Source organism: Rhamphochromis sp. 'chilingali' (assembly GCF_963969265.1).
Source record: "Rhamphochromis sp. 'chilingali' genome assembly, chromosome: 2".
NCBI classification, from domain to species: domain Eukaryota; kingdom Metazoa; phylum Chordata; class Actinopteri; order Cichliformes; family Cichlidae; genus Rhamphochromis; species Rhamphochromis sp. 'chilingali'.
This window is the reverse complement of record NC_137930.1, coordinates 43,023,339-43,044,027: the sequence shown is the minus strand read 5'-3', so window position 1 is coordinate 43,044,027 and position 20,689 is coordinate 43,023,339. Positions and strand designations below refer to the sequence as shown.

The following is a 20,689-nucleotide window of genomic DNA, read 5'->3' as shown; positions in this document are numbered from 1 at the left end:
GGAATTCTTCACTTCTATCAGTTAAAGGAGAATTTGCTCTTTTTCTTTCCTGTTGTCTATCTCTTACTTTGCTCTCCGCTCGTTTTCCTGCCAGACAATCAGCAGAGCCTACATGAATGGCAGCTCTGTAGAACACATTATAGAGTTTGGGCTGGACTACCCAGAAGGCATGGCAGTTGACTGGATGGGTCACAACATTTACTGGGCAGATACAGGCACTAACCGCATTGAAGTGGCCCGGTTGGATGGCCAGTATCGACAGGTTCTGGTCTGTAAGGATCTTGACAATCCTCGATCATTGGACAACCCACGATCACTAGCACTGGACCCAGCCAATGGGTAAGACCATACAGTTTTAAAAATACCTGATATATTGGCCCAGTTCACTGCTGTGGATATAAAAATTCCTCCACTATTTCATAGTACAGGGGCGTTACCAGGTGCCTGTGGCCTATCTATCTATCTATACAATCTGCAGAAAAGTCTGTCATTTGATTTTCTACATTTTATTAATGAATATGTGTGTGAGACGAATGTATGTCATCAAACAAATGGACAGTCAAATAAAACAACATTTGCATCCCACTGCCTTCTCCTCAGTTACCTTCAGTTTGTGAGGGATGGTGCTGTTAAACCTGTTTATTAACAAACCTTGCATTATTACATTGTATGCAGATCACCCCAAAACATACTGATGTGCCTGTGTGAGTCTTTCTGTTTGATTGTTAAGTACGTGTGTCAGCATGCCAAGTTGCTACACACTTGGTGATGGCTTCATGCTGTCATGGGCCAGACCTTTCAACACACTTGCCTGGAGCCAGCTGATGTCATTCCATGATCAAATATTGATAACAGGAAAAACAAAGTTGTCTTCTTAAAGTGGAAGCGTGTTCCCTGTTTGGATTAGATTAGCCAGTTAGATAAATAATGTACCCAAAAAACAAAAAGAAACAGATTTTAATAAAACCACCAAAAGCTTTTACATCCTTTTACGTTCAGATGTGATTACCTTGGTCATGTGTATCACAAGGCATAAGAGTTCTTTCTGTCTGCAGCTACATGTACTGGACAGAGTGGGGAGGTCGGCCACGCATAGCCAGAGCCTACATGGATGGCAGCACCATCACAACCTTGGTGGATAAAGTGGGCCGTGCCAATGGACTGACCATTGACTATGTAGACCATCGTCTCTACTGGACTGACCTAGACACATGCATGATTGAAAGCACCAACATGCAAGGTTTGAAAACACACACCAAGAACTTACCATGGTAATGATTCACGGGAAAGAGGACTTAAACTTTCAATAGTCAGCAAAAATACACTGTAGCAGCAATGAGGCAAGCAAAGTCCAAAAACCAGTCCATAAAGTTAGATAGACGATCTAGTAGGAACACGAGTACAACAAAAGAAACTGTTGAGGGTGGGGCAGACCAGGGGGAAACTAGCAAAGTAGCACAGTTGCCAAGAAAATGCCTTGTTTAAATATCAGTGTTACCTAAGGCCTTTTTATGTGTAGTTTGCATGTTTGCACTGTGCCTGTGTGGGTTTCGTCCTAAACACTTGGCAGTGCTTCACTAGAAAACTTGCAAAGACAGAAGGCGAAAGTGGCAGAACTGTGGAGTGACCAGGAATTAAGAAAATGACCATATTTTCCAATACTTGTTGAATGGGTCAACTCATCAATTTGTTTTCCTCCTCATATTCAGAATTGTATTTTTAGAGCCTGCTGGACACAACTTTACAATTGTTTATGTGTTAGTAATTTTAAAAGCAAAAGATTAATCACTAGCTTTTTCTAGACAATTTTTTTTGGTTGGCAGCCACTGAATTCCAGTGGCTGCTACAGACTTTGTGGGATATTGCACAGAGTAAAATGCTTTTGTATATGCACAGAAAGTTTCACTTCATCTTCAGGGCCAGTGGAGAGTGTAATACCAATATACAGATACATACATACAATTATATGTATGTAATTCCCTTAGGCACATTGCAAACTAAAGAATTTGTCTTATAGTCTGTTAGTTTTTTCCTGTCTAATCCATAAGGCTGCTTGGTAAATTTACACAAGAAATTCTTACAGCAAAAAGAAAAAAGTATTGATTTTAGGGCTTTTATGAGTTTTCCTGTGTTGTCCCAATTCAATATCTTCTGCAGGCCTTCAGAGAGAGATCATAGTAGATGACCTCCCTCATCCCTTTGGTCTCACACAGTACCGCGATTTTATCTATTGGACTGATTTTAACCTGCGTAGCATTGAACGTGCAGACAAACGCAGCGGATACAACCGTACTGTGGTGCTGCAGGTATGAAACCACTTTAATTATCTAAACAATGTGTTCATTTTTTACATTAATATAACAATTTATTATATAACCAAGACAACACAAACAGACAAGAACCAAACAACTGGAATGAAAAGAAACTAAACAACACTCTGACCCATTTATTCAAAGCCACAGTTTACATCAAACTAAGCCAGTCCACTTTCCACATCCACAAGCCTTCTCAAATAACCTCATGTTTAGAGCTGTTCTATTATATTCTATTCTGTTCTATTCCATGGTTGTACTTTAAAATCTTCTCACTAGATACTTTCTATTTCTTTTAAATATTTTCCCACATTATACCAAGTTTCAATCATATGTTTAACAACTGGATTGCTAATTTGTGCTCAGTTGTTTTGTTTTGTTTTCCAAATGACCTGCATATACTTGGACACGGCTCATTTTAAGACCATAACATTTTTTTGTATTCCTAATAAGGAAATGTAATCTCATTTTTACTGTGGTGCATTTAACTAGTGTATTTGTTTTTTGGCACTGCTAACTTGTTGTTGGTCCTTTCATATTCCATCTGAAACTGCTGAGCTTTAACACACTGTTTCCTCAGGGCCAGCTTGAGCTGATGCTAGACATCCTGGTCTTCCACTCTTCTCGCCAGGATGGCACTAATGAGTGCACACACAACAACGGCAACTGTGCCCACCTCTGCCTGGCCACTCCTGCTGGTGCCCAGTGCCGGTGTGCCTCCCACTACACCTTGAACCCAGATGGACGAAACTGTAGCTGTAAGTACAGCTGATGGGAATCACACATATACACAAGTAAGAGAGAGTGCAGGCTAGTGGCTTGAACAGAGTGTCAATGAAAAATATGATCATTAAAATAGTTGCTGGTGTTATACGACTATGCGTCTACAGTTAGGACAAATGGAACAGAAATGACTGAAAGTAAAACGATAAACCTCGGCCGCTTCTTTCTCAACAGCCAACAGAAAGACTGTGAAAGCCAACATACTTTAGTTGTTTCCCATGAGTGTAGCTCCTCTAGTGTGTGTGTGTGTGCGTGAGTGTGAGAAAACTTTGGCTTTCTTTTGCCAGAGAGAACATGGAGTCTTTTCACCAGGCACACCCTTTCTCTACATTTGTTCACCCTGTTAATCCCACACCCCTCTCTGTTGTTTCTCTGTCTGCAGCTCCTTCAAGTTTCCTGCTCTTCAGTCAAAAGGCTAGTATCAGCAGAATGGTTTTAGGAGAGCAGAGTCCCGACATCATCCTTCCTATCCATGTAATGAGAAATGTTCGAGCTGTCAGCTATGACCCGGTGGAACGACTGGTTTACTGGCTCGATGGGCGACAGAATATACGCAGAGCCAGAGATGATGGGGCCATGGTACATCCACATCACCCTCTTAAAACACATACTCACAGCATTTGACACCATTGGCTGTTTTTGTGGAAAAAAGGATAAATAAACATTGACTTAGAAATTAGAATAGAATCATGATTAAGACCTTTTTATTATATTATTTTCATGCTTCATGTGACTCAAAGTGAATGTCAGAACAGGTCAAATGTTGACCTTATGACCTTACTGTGTTTGTTTTCAGTCGTCAATGATAGTGAGCAGCACTGCTCAACCAGTGGACAACCAGCTTCATGACCTGAGCCTGGATGCCTATAGTCGGAACATCTACTGGACCTGTGAGACAACCAACACCATCAACGTCAAGAGGATGGATGGTCACACTGTGGGCGTGGTCATCAAGGATGACACAGACAAGCCAAGGGCCATTGTGGTCAATGCTGAGAAAGGGTAAGCTCATTTTTGTGACAGTGACTCTACTAAGCTCAGTTGGAAAGATTGATGGTTCTAGCTGGCAGAGGTTAAACCATTACTTAAAAGCCATCACTTGACAGTTATCTTAACTAATTATAAGCTAATCTCCAATATTGTTTTTATCTCATAAATGATTGAAAGAGTGGTTGTAAAGGAGCTAACTAATCATCTGTAGAGAAAGAGTTTATTTGAAGAGCTTCCGTCAGGTTTCAGAGCTCATCACAGTACACCTGTGCTTGTCCTGCTATAAATCTCAGGGCAGCGTTCAGTGCTGTTGACCATAATAATTTATTACAGTGAGTAGAGCATGCTGTGGGTGTCAACGGTCCTTCAGTGGTTTTAATCATATCTATGTAATAGACTCCACCATGTAAATGGAGTAAGTAAGTAAGTAAGTAAAATGTATTTATGTAGCGCTTTTCACAGATGAAAATCACAAAGTGCTTCATAATACAATGAATGAAAGTCCTGAGAGATGAGAGTCCTCTTAACACACACGTTAATTATGGAGTCCTACAGGCTTCCACGCTAGGACCATTTCCATTATAGACAGTACACCTCTCTCCATTTAATCATCAGTTACAGAGGAAAATGGTGACTCAAAAATGCTCATTTTCATGCCATTTCTGTTGGCAGGCTATTTCAAACATGCTGTTTATAAGCAAATTTTAAGAAAAAGTTCTGTAAAGTCAATTCAGAGTTTTATCATGCAAATTGCTGATTTGGGGCATTTTCAGTCTCGTTTTTAAAAGACCAGGAGACCATGATTATTGTTCTTCCCGAACTACATTCACAAATCAGCCAAGGAAAGTCCACCAGTCATAATTTTGGTTATATAATGTAATATAATATTTGGTTCCTCTTTGGGCTTTGACTTGCATGTGACATTTGTTGCATACTCCTTTTCCAATTAAGGAGATTTTCTAAATTGAGAGCTGTAGTTTTTTGGTTGAACAGGAGAAAATTGCTCTTGCATTTGTAACTCCGCGGTTCTGTTTACCAGCTTAGATAAATCACCTCTTTCTCACCTCCTGGCTATACAAAATGCCATGGGCAGAATTCTGCCACTTTTTACTAAGTCCACTCTTACATTTCCTTCCAACACAATGCTGCTCGCAGTCTTCAGTTGCAAGCTCAGAATCAATTGGCTTTTCCTCGTATGACAATGAAGAGTGAGGGAATAGAGCCTTTCAGTCTTTAGCACTTTGGAAGTTGGACGAGTTTCCAACTCCAAGTTTATTTAGCTTCCTCTGTACACTGCTTAAATTCATTTTAACTGTTTTAAATGATCAGTTTTCTTTTATTCTATTTTATTCTGTTTAACGTTGTTTTTATATCAGTATTAACTATTTTTATTACAATTTATTGTGATTATCCCTATTTTTTTTTTATTTTGCTATATAGTGCTTTGAGACTTCAGGTCCGTCAAAGGTGCTTTATTAATAAACTTGAGTTGTACCCTGCTGACACATGTCCACTTCTACAGGTACATGTATTTCACCACAGTGCAGGAGCGCTCAGCTAAGATTGAAGGTGCCAGTTTGGATGGGACAGAGAGGGAGTCTTTGTTCACCACTGGTCTCATCAGACCAGTAGCTCTGGCACTCGACAATAAGCTGGGAAAACTATTCTGGGTTGATGCTGACCTTAAACGCATTGAGAGCAGTGACCTGACAGGTGAGTCACCATAAAAAGAAGTAATTTATATGAAAGAAATGTTTTCATACACATTTGGATAAAACAAAGAACAGTGCCAGAATATGACTCAAATATTGCCTCACAGTAAATATTGAAAATAAAATAGAAATATGAACAAATATGAAACAAGGAGAGATCATTTGGAAGTAGTGAACAAGATTTATTGAGATAGAGAAATTCATGTATTTGGCAATTAGACCCAGATGACCCATCATGGCAAAACAAAATCCCAGTGATGATCAGATTTAGGACAGGGCCCCTTGGAGTGTAGACGCTGGTGGTGGTGAAGATGAAGACTGAGGCTTGGATAGTGCGCTGGCTGAGGTGTCTGAGGTGCAGATGGGGATGCACGAAAAGTCAGAAAGGGAGAATGAGGGAGAGCACAGATTTAAACCATGCGCCATTGGCTCACACAAGGCGGGCGAGTAGAGTAATGTTGTCAGTATTGTGATTGACGGCGTGGGAATGCAGTAGTTGTGTTTACAACAGAAAAGCAGATGAACACCCAGGAAAGCAGGCAGATGAATGATTACAGATGTTCCTTATTGAACTTATGCATAGGCTTCATTTACATTGCTCAAATATATCACATAAGTGGTTATTACTCCAAGCTTACTGTTCCCATCCCTGAGGTTGTCCACCAGAGACACTGACACATTTAGTTTGGTGGCAATGAGTTGTCGTTAATCAATATTTTTATTTAGAGAAGTGAGGAAAAAACAACGTAGGGTTGTTGGATTTTACAAACTCTCAATTATCATCACCAGGAAAAACTATTTTCTTGTTCTTATTATATCATTGCATCTATCCCAGGAGCAAATCGCATTGTCCTACAGGACTCAAACATTCTCCAGCCTATGGGGCTGACAGTGCTGGGTGACCATCTGTACTGGATTGACCGTCAGCAGCAGATGATTGAAAGGGTGGACAAACTTACTGGAGATGGGCGCACACGCATACAGGGACGGATATCATACCTTACCTCCATCCACGCTGTGGAAGAGATCGACCCACAGGAGTTTGGTACTGATCTTTCCCACAGAACTATTAGCTATATTAGTGTGGCTTTATGGTTTGGCCTTTGTATCAATGGCTGTTTTTCTTTCTACAGCGTCCCACCCATGTTCTCGTGACAATGGGGGCTGTTCTCACATCTGCATTGCTAAAGGTGATGGAACACCTCGCTGCTCCTGTCCCATGCACCTGGTGTTGCTGCAGGACCTGCTGCACTGTGGAGGTGAGCAACACAGTAACAGCACTCAGGTGCCTTTTCATTTCTGGGTGGAGAATTCAGAGAAGCAGACATGTCCGACCTGCATATCTGATTGAGTTTCAGAAGTACAAGGACATTCAAGGCTTTTTCTTCTACAACTCCAATTCAATAACTCTTTGTGTTTTAGTTATACTGTTGCACAACAGATTAATACAGGCAGCAGAGAGGAAGCAATGCTGGTTGTAATTACTCTAACAGTGACAGAGGTTATTTATAGGAATGTTTAAATGTCTAATGACACACTGTACATACACTGTATATACATTTGCATGCATGTTCACTCCTGTTGTTTAGGTTTTGTCCCTCTTAGTCTGAAGGGTCTAATCTAAAGTTCAGTGCTTCTCCCTTCCACAGATAATTGTGACTTGTCTCTCTGCTTCATTCTCTTCCTTATATGTTGTCTTCTCTGTTTTTTCTCAGAGCCGCCTACCTGCTCAACAGAGCAATTCACCTGCTCCACAGGGGAGATTGATTGCATTCCAATGGCCTGGCGTTGCGACGGCTTTCCAGAATGTGAAGATGGCAGTGATGAAGACAACTGTCCCATCTGTTCTACATACCAGTTCCGATGTGACAAAGGAGGCTGCATTGATGCTCAAAGACGCTGCAATGGTGAATTGGACTGTGCTGATCACTCTGATGAGCAGGACTGTGAAAGTAGGTTTACACGCTCAACTCAGGCACAGATGTTTGCAGCATTATGCATGGAAGTTTTGTGACTGATAAATTAGGTTTTACTTTCAGTGTTCTTTAGGATGCTTGATATTTCTACTAAACAAATAATAGCCTGAGTTTACCTATGAGTCATAGCACCAAATCAAAACAGCAGTTGCCTCGAAGCACTTTCTATTGTAAGATAAACCCTTACAGTTATGAAATGTATAAATACTCTTTATACGAAGTTTCTAAGTCATTTTTTCCTCATTAGGACCAGAATTGTCGTGGGGTTAAAAAATCATCCTCTCTACGTCCTCTAAAGCTCTATCAGTGTATATAGTTATAATGTTAAAGAACCCATAGGACTGTACTGACCAAATAGTGCACTTCTTTCTAAAAAGTTTCTGCTTTTCAAAAACTGTTTTATAAAAACGTCCTTTTTGATAGAGTATATAGTTAGGGCTGGATCTTGTGACCTTACCTCCCTCTGCTGTCTTCTCTTTAACCTCACCCCCAACTGTTCACATCAGTTGGCTCTCCATGTGTGAGCCTGGTTGAGCTGGAGGTTTCTTCCTGTTAAGAGTTTTTCCTTACCATTCTTGCCAAGTGCGTGCTTGGAGCATTATTGGCTCCTCTTAATGCAGATTGTGTTTAAATTAAACTACAGGGAGAATAGAAGACTATTGCATTTACAGCCACAGAAGCCTGACCAACAAAAACAGCCAGTTACTAAAGTGACTCCTTGTAGTCTTGCATTGTTGTGTTTGGTCTAATGAGTAGCGCCAGCACCAAACAGCCATTTTTCACATTTTCATACAGGCTCACAACTGCCGCTTAAAGATGTCTGCGGTTTTTTAAACTGCTGAAATTTCAGTTGCATAGATAAAAACAATAAGTCAGCGACACTGTTCGTGTCTGTCTTGGAGCTCTCAGTGTGTTTATTTTCATCGATCTGATCATTCATAGAATATATAAAGAGCATCTTCCCTGGGTCTCCTTAGTCACAAAACCAACCCACCTACTTTTTGAAACGTCACCCTTCTTTTGTTGATTCTCCACTGCTGGATTTGTCTGTTTGCAACAGAAATATTTGCAGAGGTTCCACGTATGTGTTCTGCTATCTTGTCCACCTCATATTTGTGTTGCATTCAGTAACAGTTCCCCCCATGCTCGGTCTAAACAAAGAAAATTTCCAATCACTGGCATATAATTTTCCATCGTTCTTCTTCCTGTTGCGTATAAAATGTACATAAATGCGACAGCTTTTGGTTTTATTGTTTTTTTAAACAAAAAATGCCATTGAAACATCTTGCTACGTTTCCTCTTCTACTCCAGCTATCTGCCCTCCCAACCAGTTCCGCTGTGGTGACAATCAATGTATCACAAAGAAACAACAGTGTGACAATTACTCCGACTGTCCTGATGGATCAGATGAGCTCGCCTGCGGTAAAAACACTGAGATATTCAAACTGCAGAAACATGGCTGTATATTCTCTGGTAAACTTCCCGTCTTACACTGTATTCTTTTTTTCTTGTCCATGTTCAGAGCATGTGTCACCTCCCTCCAGTGGCATCCCTAGCACTGGGCCCAACACTATCGGCCCAGTTATTGCCATCATCCTGCTCGTCTTCATCATCGGGGGAGCTTATTTTGTCTGCCAGCGTGTGGTGTGTCGACGATACAAAGGCCCCAGTGGGACTTTTCCTCATGAGTACATCAGCGGGACACCCCATGTACCTCTCAACTTCATCACTCCCAGCGGTTCTCAGCATGGTACCTATCAAGGTAAGCTGGAGCACACAGCAGCAGTGCTATGGTTACACTGCTACTTATCAGCACAGGTGTTAATAATACCTGTAAACTATTGTGTGCAGGTATCTCCTGTGGGAAGTCCATGATGAGTTCTGTCAGTCTGATGGGCAGCAGCAGCAGTGGAGCTCCTCTTTATGATAGAAATCATGTGACTGGAGCTTCATCCAGCAGCTCTTCATCTACAAAGGGAGCCTTCTATCCTCAGGTACACACACACACACAGTGCACAGGCTGTTTATGGTTTACTTTCCGGTTTACTTACAGATTTTTGTTCTGTTTTGTAGATCCTGAATCCTCCTCCCTCTCCAGCCACTGACCGCTCTCTCTACAACACAGAGATCTTCTACTCTTCCAACAGTCCATCTACCACCAGATCATATAGGTCATACAGTCTTATCATTGCCTATCTCCAAGCACACACATGCCAGAGATGCAAGTGTCTGTCATGTGTGTGTTTACCAGACACTTGCAAACTTTATGACACTGTAATTATTTTACTGGGCTTTGGACTTCCTCCTCAGCAGGAGACGTTCACATCTCCTGCTGTTGATTTTGCGATCTTTTTTTTTTTTACTTTTTTCGGTTATTATGATGTAAACAAAGATTAATTGTATGTAAACTGCAATGAAAACTAAGTTTGTGTCATCTCTCCTTCAGACCCTATAACCCGGTCCGTGGCACCGTCCCACCTACCACTCCCTGCAGTACCGATGTTTGCGACAGCGACTACACTCCCCACCACCCGCCGGCTGGGCTGGGGCTGTCAGTGGGTCGCTGGAAGGGCTCTGGCCATGGCAGCCAAACCAAACACAAGTACTACATGGACCTCAACTCAGACTCTGACCCATACCCTCCACCCCCCACGCCCCGATCCCAGTACATGTCAGCTGAGGAAAGCTGCCCTCCATCCCCTTCTACAGAGCGTTCCTACTTCCACCTATGTCCCCCTCCTCCCTCTCCCTGCACTGACTCTTCATGACCCTCAACAGCCTGGGACCCCTGTGAGAAAGAAAGGGATGAAGTCAGCTAGCTACGAGAGCTTCATATCAGCTGATTAGGCTGATATGCCTTATTGGTCCTTTTATCATTCCAGTCATCCAGGAGTTCTCAGGGTGGCCATTGTCTAATCTTCCAAATGCCCTGCTTGAACATTCACTCTCATGGAACAGGTTGAAGGTTCAAGGCTGTCCCTGCCATGCCTCAGGGCATTCCCTCTTTAAGTTTCATTCCATGGAATGAAGAAACCTTCCTGTGCTGGGCCGGTTTTGGGTTTCCATCAGTCCAAAAAGGATCCTGATTTCTCATGCTACTTCCTCTTCAGCATGCAGTGACCTCACCAATTGAGTGTGAAAACCACAGATCCAGTGCATCCAAAAGACCACCACCTCATCTCCCCCAATCTTCACAGATCTGTCTTGTCCTTCCTCACAGCATCTGTGTCAGCAGGACTGTATATACTGTAGTGTTAAAAATCACATGAACAAAACAAAAAAAACAAACAACAAATAATGGAAATGTTTTTCATACTTTATTCATAGTGGGTGATCCCCAGCTTGACAGAAAACAAAGGACAGTGGAGTGAGTGAGTGTGTGAATGAAGGATGAATGAATATACAGGAGCATACAGGCATGTGAAGGCTTGCTAGGTGAATTGGAAAAATCTGATGACTGATTTATAATATGTACACTAAAAAGTGACAGAGTGGATGATCACAGAGGTCAAGTCTGCTTCTTTTCCCACATTGTGTTCCTCCATTCCAAACTTTCAATCCTCCATAGCTGAGCCCTGTGCCTTGTGAAGAAGTAGAGCCTTCTCCAGTCAACAAAGCGACTGCTAACAGTCTCTTCATTGAGTAAAGTCACCGCCTGCCTGCAAACACCAGACGAATGCCAACATGTAAAGCTATTGTAAATATGTGTAATGAAGTCAGTGATTGAGTTATGAGAAATTAATGCTTTTTGGTGTAACTAAGAACCTCTTCCATCACTTTTTCTGTATTCTCATCATCCTGTTTACCAAAAATATGTTTGCTGCTATTGTGTACATACGATATCAGTTACTATCATTACACAGAAAGGCCAAAATTGCCACTCTTATACTGACAGTAGATCGTGAAGCTACTTTACAGTTAATAGCAAATTATTCTTATAGCCATGTTTGTTCTTTGTACTTTGTATGTAGATCATTATGTATGTCTCTGTGTCAGTTGAAATGTTTGGTTTGAAGGAGTTATTTTTGGAAGGAGGTTAAAAGGTTGAAAACCTCCATGCTTCAGATGACTCTTCCCTGATCTCCCCACAAAGTCTTTTGCGGGTTTTCGTACAATGAACTCATCACTGCATAACCTGAGCTTGAAGGATGGTTTAGATGCTGTGAGTCTAACACACACAGTTTGAAGCATTCTGAGTAATCCCGAGCACCTCGAGGCAACTGTTGCTTTAATATGGAACTGTATAAATAAAATGTAATTAAATTGGATTAAATTAAACCAAAGGTAGCAGTTGCCTCAGGTTAGACAAACTTTCTGGCCTCTGAGCTTTGCCACATTTTGTAAGATAATAACTACTGGAGAGATTTTGAAGAAGTTGTCTATTAGTAGTCCATTGAGGATGAAATCTCGAGACTTTGCTGACCCATTAATCTTTGCTCGTTACATACAAGAAATTGATGTCGTAGTAACAGCTGGTGATCATGCTCCTAAAAGAATGAACAATTTTAAACTTACGAATGACCTGTTTTAATTTGGTTGTGTCCTGCTTCAAAGAAAGAATTTTCTCCAACGATATTTCATGTTGATCCAGGGGGCACAACTTTATTCACTCCCTATAGGAATATTTGGCACTGTTACCGTAAAGACTATAGATTGGCACGAGAATTAACCATTTTCAAGTTCAAAGACAGATAGTGGGTCAGAAAAGTGCTTCTTTTAGCAGTCATCAAGGTGAAAGTGTCCTTTGTTGCCCCTTTGTGCCTGGAAGAAGTTCACCTGTGTTAGATGAGTTAGAGGGAAGTGCAGTTTGGCAGCACTTTGTAAAGGTCAGGAATTGCATGGTCTTGGAGTAAGCTTTGTTCCTGTTGCCTGATTAAATTATCTCCAGTCAGGTGACATTACAGCTAAAATAGATTTCCAGCTTAGGTAGCTGAAGTTGGGTGCTTTTTTAGCAGCACAACACATTTATGTTGAGGGCTATAGGCCCTGCCTCAAACCACTGTGTCAGTAAAACCCTGTACTTGTTGTCTCTGCTAAGAATGCTTTGCGTAATTTACCCTTGTGACATTTTTTGTATCAAAAGCATTTTTATATAATAAAGGTTTTATTTTAAGGAAAGTTTTGTCTGAGGTTATTCAGTTCACTTCAGTTCAATTTTATTTATATAATTTACAACAGTCGCAGTTGCTTTATATGAGGTGAAGACCCTTCAGTTTTGGAGAGCATCCCAGCATTCAGATGCAGAAGGTGGGAAACAAGATCTTCTGTACAACAGGAAGGCAATGTGGCAGAACCAGAATCAGGGAGGGGAAACCATCTAAGGTTTGGTTAATGGAAAATACAAAACAGAAGCACACAGAAACTACATACAGTACAACAAATGCAAAGCCCATGTGGGCTTTTTTACCTCTGCATATCCTTTAAAGCTCTTTGGAGGTAGATACAGTCAGAGGAACCAGAACACTGTGTCTCTCTGAGCTGCTGAGGAGTTCAGCTATAACAAGGCAACCACTAAATCACATACGGTCACAATGCTTTAAAAGAAATCATGGAAAGAAATGTATAACTTGCTCTAACATGTAGATGTTAGAAAAGAAAAATCATGCAGTAATTGCTTCCAGTCACTGCTTTTCTGAAGAAACAAGGAAATGTACAAATAAAAAGAAAAGAGGGCTCGTCCGGGATTTGAACCCGGGACCTCTCGCACCCAAAGCGAGAATCATACCCCTAGACCAACGAGCCTCCGATTGTAGCACCTGACCAGACGTATTCATAAGGCTGTTCGGCCTCGTGTGGCGAGTGCGACACCTATTGGTAGATATAGTAAATGAACTCGGTCCTTGGAGCTGTGTATGTTTTTATCTCTGCTCATTGATTTGTCCATCTAAACGTATTTAAATAATACAATTTTACATATAACAAGAAAGCTATACAATATACAATATAAGGGTAAATGACATTGAGTGCAAACCAGGCAGAGTAGTGCAAATAGGCAAATAGAGAGAGAGAGAGAGAGAGAGAGAGAGCAATGTAGTGTAATGTAGTTGGCTGCAGATATGATGGAACTTTGTTCTGTATATCATGTTGACTTCTGTTGACTGAGCTTCTTCCTGTACCACTGCTTGAAGGAAGTATCATCTAGAAACTGGGAGTACATTTTAAGACCACCGCTGACACAGAGCAGTGCCCTGGGTCAACCTGCGATCCAGTATATCCGCTTCATCAAGAGTCTTCCTCATTTTATCTCTCTGGAAAATCTATGAAAAATCTCTCTTTAAGTATTCTTAGGGCCAGTGATGTTTCATCATATGAACCGATTTGAGCAGTGGTCATGTTTCAGTCATGTAGGCACTCTCGACACCTGGAACCTCTGGAAACTGCAACTCAGGAATGGCGTCACTGATTGATCCTGGATTCCTGGTTTATTGAGCTTTCTTTGTGTTTGACATTGCAGTGACGATGTGTTTAAAAAAAAAAGAAAGAAAAAAATAATAGGGGGAAATCCTTTGTTATATTCTACCAGAACGGAAGGGTATCTGAAATACCATATTCATGATAAAAACCTGTATTCATCTGACAGTAATAGTTTATAGAAGCTGTAGATTTAAAAAAAAAAAGAAAAAAGTTTTTATTCCAAACTTTTGAGGGTCTGCTAATGTTACAGCCCAGGTAATGTGCTGTGTTGTGCTGGGAATAAGTCTTGGAGCCGTAAATACAGGACTCTAAGAGAATGCATGTAAAAGTTTAAAAATACTAAGAGAGAAACAGCAAACTGGTCCAGTGAAGTTAGTCCAGCTGGTAGACAGGTGTTGAGGGCTGCACAGAGGCAGCAAGAGGTGGAGCCCAGCATTCAATCTTATATCATTTTTTTGTTTTTTCTCTCCCTTTATTCTCCCTGTGTTTGCCGCTCTGTAATTACACCAGCTGCTTGGGTTGGTTTTCTCTTTCTCTCTGTTTTCGCTCCCTCGCACCTGACATTATTTTAATGCTCGCTCTACTCTCTCCTCCTTTCACACTCCCTTTTCCCTCCAAAAAGATGCTCAACCTGCCGAAATACCACACAGATTGCAAAATGTTTTGTGCTGACTTGTTGAATATATCAGTAAAAGGGGCCTCAAAAATCACAGAATAAACAAATCCACAGCTGAACTGTAATTTGATCCTTTCTGCAATGATAACGCGACCTGCACTTACTTTTATGTGGGACCAGTTGTTGTGGTATTTTTACATTATTTTAACCTAGGTTTCTCCAAGTTTTTGATTCTTTGACATCCAAAGGTTTTTTCTTCCTGTAAGAAATGACACATGTTAGCAAGTCATTATGTGTTTTAAAAACATGCACATTTTTATGTACAGTTCATCTGCCACAAAACACCTTCCCTTTCATGTGCCCCAGTTAAACCCAGGTTTTATTTTACCAAGCTGATAAACACCTTCATGATGATTCATTTTTGTAGTCAGAGTCAAAATGAATTATATGGCACATTTAAAACAACAACTGTTGACCAAGATGCTGTACATTTAAGATCATCCAAACAGATAATAATATAGACAATATGCCTGATATTATTTAGGAAAAGAAGCATAAAATGGGAAAATTTGAGTAAGAAATAAGACAAATAAAAGCAGTACAAACTCATTCTGATTTAAAAGCCAAAGAATAAAAGTGGGTTTTCAGATGGGTCTTGAAAGTGTCCAATGTTGGGGAGGTCCTGATGTGAAGGAGCAATTTGTCCCACAATTTAGAAGCAGTCACAGCAAAGGCCTGGTCTCCTCAGTGCTTTAATCTGGACCTTGCGGCAGCTAGGAGCATTAGATAATTAAATCTTAAAATCAATTTAAAAACTCACTGGCAGCCAGTGTAAGAATGTTAGTTTGGGAGATATGTGGTTTCGTTTGTGTGTGCCAGTTAGTAACCGTGCTGGAGCGTTTTGGACCAGCAGCAGTCGGCTAACTGATGACAGACTTACTATTCCAAAAGTCAAGATGAGATGAAATGAAGGGATGGATATCTCTCTCAAAGTCTCTGAAACAGAGGAATGGCTTCACCTTTGCAAGTAGCTGGAGATGAAAGGAACTGGTGTTGATTCAATAAATTTGACTTCTATAGTACATATAAAATTGAGGTGATTCACACTAAAGTAAAATAGAATAAAAAGGTTCCTAAAACATTTTAGGAACATTTTAGGAACCCAACTTCCTACATACATTCACAATGTTTACATGAACTAACCCAACAGCAACCAATAGAAAAATCAGCAGTTTCCATAAGCTTACAGAAAAGACAGAAAAGCCGAGTCTTCAGCTTAGTTTTAAAAACTGTTACAGTTGATGTTTGCCTGAGGTCACTTGAACAGTGCCACAGTATAAAGTATACTTCATACTATACTAGGCTGCTAACACTGGAGTAATGTGATGGCAGATGGTCTGATTCTTATTTTCTTCATTCACACAAGTACTTTCTTATATGCTTTTGTGCTTTCTATCCATCACACATGCATCCAATGGATGCATTGGACAGCAGTATCATATCCATGGATATTTGGCATGCAAACTGGAGCAGCCAGTTCACCTCTGAATCTACTGGTCCACTCCACCCCTGCAGATGAGCCACAAACCACGCCCACAGTGGACTCTTCCTTTTTTTGTTGCACGATTTGTTTTTTATACTTTATCATAGATTTCTGTGATTAATAATTCAGAAAAGCTTTTAAATGATAAAGGTTTTAATGATTATTAAAAAGGTCTTTGACAAATGCTTTTAGAACTACATAAATATTATTATGATTGTTATCCCCAAAGGTTGTTAAATACCAGCATCTTCTCTGGAACCCTTGAACCAGTCACCCTAAATAACCTTTGACCACTTTTCATTTTATGGCCAATCATCATCTTAAGTGATTTGTGAATCCTTTACAGTTATTCAAATGGGATAGGAGGCCTAGAAAGATCAAATGGACAAAGCAATAATCATAAAAACAGGTGGGCAGATACCACAGGACAGATCTCTATTCAGATAGAAAACAGGAAAGATTTCACCATTTCATCCCACAGTCAGTTATCCTGTTTTATTAAATGGATCTAATGCCTACATGATGCAGACAGAGTAGGAGCAAGCCACTACCCACTACCTCCAATGTATTTGTGTAGCACCATGTCTTGGTGTTTCTATTAGCAGCTGGTTTGATATTAAAAGAGTTTTTAAAAGAACATTTCAAAGCTAAATTGATGGTGGTGTTCTGGGGCCACTAGGAGCACCAGAACAAGTTACTATGCCTAATAATATTGATAACATATACTGACATCTGATTTTAATTCAGCTTTAGTCTCAGCCAGTTTTTAATGAAAACCTACTTAAAAGATGTATTTAAGGTCAGGAACCATGTACAGTCATAATCTAAGGGAATTTCTTGAAAACGTTTCACTTTTCATCCAAGAAGCTTCTTAACTTCAACCCCTTCTGTTCAATGTTTTTCAAGTCTCACACTGGTTTTACCGCAAAACTCAAGTGGCAATGACCCAAACACCTTGACTCATGTGATTAGGCACATAACTAGTTAAATGCCTGGGACTCTCCACCATTTGGTGTTAGAACTGAAGAAGTCTCTTGGATGAGAGGTGAAATGTCGTCAAGAAATTTAAAGAAATCTAGTTGCTTTCTTTTCAAGCTCCTTAGACTACCATGACCTGGATGGCTGAGAACCTACACAGACATGTACAGTCATAGTTGAGACAAAAGCTCTTTAGTGGATCCAATAGCTGATACCACACAACTGAAGACTTATTTCTTAGGATCTTTCACATACATTTATTGTTGAACAAAAAATGCTCTAAGCCAGGAAATTAGTCCAAATTCCAAAGATGGTATGCCACCGCACGTGCATAAATGATCCTACCCATTGCACACACCAGGGTGGTTGTAGCTCAGGAGGTATAAAACGCCAATTGTGCCAATGTGTGCGATATATATATATACACTCAACAAAAATATAAACGCAACACCTTTGTTACTGCTCCCATTCCCCATGGGATGGATGTAGAGACCTAAAATTTTTTATTTATTAATCCTTTATTTATCCAGGTAAAAAATCTCATTGAGATTAAAAATCTCATTTCCAAGAGAGACCTGGCATCATAGCAACAAAAGTCACACACCACATAGGTATACAACATTTAAAACAAATACAATATCGCATACAAACATGTGTAAAATATACAATAACAGATCAAATACAAAAAGAGTACATTAAAAACAATCACACTGAGTAAAAGAGCTGTTCTCTCGTTCCTTTAAGACAGACTTAAACTCTCCCAAGGTAACCAATTCTGATAATTTCAGTTCCTTCTGCAGATTATTCCAGGAAGCAGGGGCAGCGTATTTAAAAGCCCTTTTCCCCCATTCTGTTCTGATTTTTGGGACAATCAATTGTATGATTTTGTTCGAACGAAGGTTGTATTGGTTGTGGTTTTTACACATATAAACACATAAATAAGATGGAACCAGCCCAAGGAGAGATTTATAGATAAAAATCAACCAATGGGAGAGTCTACGAATATGCAAAGATGGACATTTAGCAGCAGCATACAGAGAACAATGATGTACACGACTTCCATAGCCAGTAATAAAACGTAAAGCACAATGGTACACAGTATCCAACCTCTTTAGGTAGTGGGCAGGTGCATTCATAAAAAGCAGGTCACCATAATCCAATAAAGGTAAAAAGGTTGAACGAATCAAATGTTTTCTCACTTGGAGGGAGAAACAGGATTGGTTTCTAAAAAAGTAACCTAGTTTTAGTTTTAACTTCGACACAAGCCTTTGAATGTGAGTCTTAAATGACAAATTCTGATCTATAATGATCCCTAGATACTTGTAAGATGTGACCATTTCAATTTCAGATCCTTGAATTGTTTTAATCTTAGGAGACGTAGCTAACAACTCTTTGCCATTTGAGAATAACATAAACTTGGATTTCTCTGGATTTAACACCAACTTAAGTTGAGTTAAATGGGACTGAACGACATCAAAGGCAGACTGCAGAAATTGCAGGGTTTGTGCTACTGAAGGGGATGAACAATAAATAATTGTATCATCTGCATAAAGATGAAATGCTGCATTTGACAAATTATCACAAAGGTTGTTTATGTAAAGAGAAAATAGCAATGGTCCTAATATGGAGCCCTGCGGAACTCCTTTGGATACTGGGAGAAAAGAGGAAGAAGACCCAGCAGCACGGACACACTGTTTTCTTGCTGACAAGTAATTTGAAAACCAACTTACAGCATTTACAGATAGACCAATGTTGTTTAGTCTATTTAATAAAATAGCATGGTCAACTGTATCAAAAGCCTTTGACAAGTCAAGAAAAAGAGCAGCACAGTATTTTTTGCAGTCCATTGAATCAACAATGTCATTAACCACTTTAATAGCAGCAGTTATTGTGCTGTGTTGTTTTCTGAATCCTGACTGATGTTGGGAAAGAACTGAATTTTTGTCCAAAAAATCTTTCAGTTGTTCACTAATGAACTTTTCTAGAACTTTTGCTAGAACACACAATTTAGATATGGGCCTGTAATTATTAACATCTGAAGGATCACCTCCTTTCAGCAAAGGGAGAACATAGGCAGATTTCCATATTACAGGGATCTCACTGTTCGAGAGGCTAAGATTAAAAATGTAAGTTATTGGTTCTGCTATAAAATCTGCAGCCAACTTAAGAAAATAGGGATCAAGTTGATCTGGTCCTGCTGATTTATTTAGATCCAACAGATTTAAAGCCCTGTGGACCTCAAAAACATTTAGCGGAGAAAAACTGAAGGGTTGGACCACAGATTCAGTTTGAGCGGTTGCAGAGAGAGCCTCTTGTTGATTAAGCGGTTTTAAATCTGGATATAAAGATTCAAATAGAGATCCTGAAGAAACAAAATGCTCATTAAAGCAGTTTAGAATGTCGCATTTCTCTGTTAAAGTACAGGAGTCTTTTACAACAAAAGTTGGCATCTCATTTGTAATTATGTCCCCATAAGAAGATTTTATTATTTTCCAGAATTTTTTAGGATCGTTCAAATGTTTAGTAGTATTTGAAAGATAGAATTCTGATTTGGCCTTTTTAATTAAGGAAGTTGAACGGTTTCTAAGCTGTCTAAAAATCAGCCAATCCGCTTCGGATTTAGTTTTTCTGGCCTTAGCCCAGGCAGCATCCCTTTTTTTGAGTAGACTAGAGAGCTGAAGAGAAAACCAAGGGTTGTTTCTGCATTTTACTCTAAATTTGCGGATAGGGGCATGTTTATTTATAATTTTGATAAAAGTATCATAAAAATAATTCCATGCCAGCTCAAGATCAGTTATCAGGTAGATTCTACTCCAGTTATAGTCCCATAAATCATGAAAGAAAGCTTGCTCACAGAAATGCTTAAAATCTCGTTTAAAAGCTATCTGTGGCCTTGATTTTGGGAGCTTCGATTGCCTGACTACAGCTACCACACAGTGGTCACTGATATCATTTGCGAAAACCCCAGTGTGAGAATATTTATACGGCATATTAGTTAAAAATAAATCAATAAGTGATGACTTTTCTGGGCATTTAAGATTTGGACGAGTTGTGCTGTAAATTAGTTGTGTGAGATTATATGAATCACACATGGATTTAAAACTGTCTGAGGCAGAGGACAACCAGTCCCAGTTGAAATCTCCGGCCAGCACAATTTCATTAAAATCTAAAGTAGATAGTTTTTCACTAAGTGAAACTAAAGCCTCACTACTAGCTGAGGGGGGTCTATAACAGCCCACAATGGTAATAAAATAGCCCTTGAAAAGTTGGAGTTTGAGGGCAAGAAGTTCAAACTGCTTACAAACAGATGAATCGACAGTAACATGGAATTTGCTTTTTACATAAATTGCAACACCGCCACCCTT

The 20,689-nt window shown here is 39.9% G+C and overlaps 1 protein-coding gene across 1 annotated transcript in view; it reads left to right on the top strand.

The window, feature by feature from the left end:
- Positions 1 to 12,891, top strand: part of lrp5 (low density lipoprotein receptor-related protein 5) — a 53,513-nt gene extending 40,622 nt beyond the window's left edge. Inside the window, exons 15-29 of the mRNA XM_080874365.1 lie at positions 95 to 339; positions 1,056 to 1,240; positions 2,158 to 2,306; positions 2,893 to 3,070; positions 3,478 to 3,674; positions 3,892 to 4,097; positions 5,608 to 5,798; positions 6,633 to 6,842; positions 6,931 to 7,056; positions 7,513 to 7,749; positions 9,085 to 9,195; positions 9,296 to 9,535; positions 9,625 to 9,767; positions 9,847 to 9,944; positions 10,220 to 12,891. Of these exons, the coding sequence (XP_080730491.1) occupies positions 95 to 339; positions 1,056 to 1,240; positions 2,158 to 2,306; positions 2,893 to 3,070; positions 3,478 to 3,674; positions 3,892 to 4,097; positions 5,608 to 5,798; positions 6,633 to 6,842; positions 6,931 to 7,056; positions 7,513 to 7,749; positions 9,085 to 9,195; positions 9,296 to 9,535; positions 9,625 to 9,767; positions 9,847 to 9,944; positions 10,220 to 10,541 (2,838 nt within the window). The 3' untranslated portion in view covers positions 10,542 to 12,891. The remainder of the gene's footprint in view (positions 1 to 94; positions 340 to 1,055; positions 1,241 to 2,157; positions 2,307 to 2,892; positions 3,071 to 3,477; positions 3,675 to 3,891; positions 4,098 to 5,607; positions 5,799 to 6,632; positions 6,843 to 6,930; positions 7,057 to 7,512; positions 7,750 to 9,084; positions 9,196 to 9,295; positions 9,536 to 9,624; positions 9,768 to 9,846; positions 9,945 to 10,219) is intronic.
- Positions 12,892 to 20,689: the final 7,798 nt, after the last annotated feature.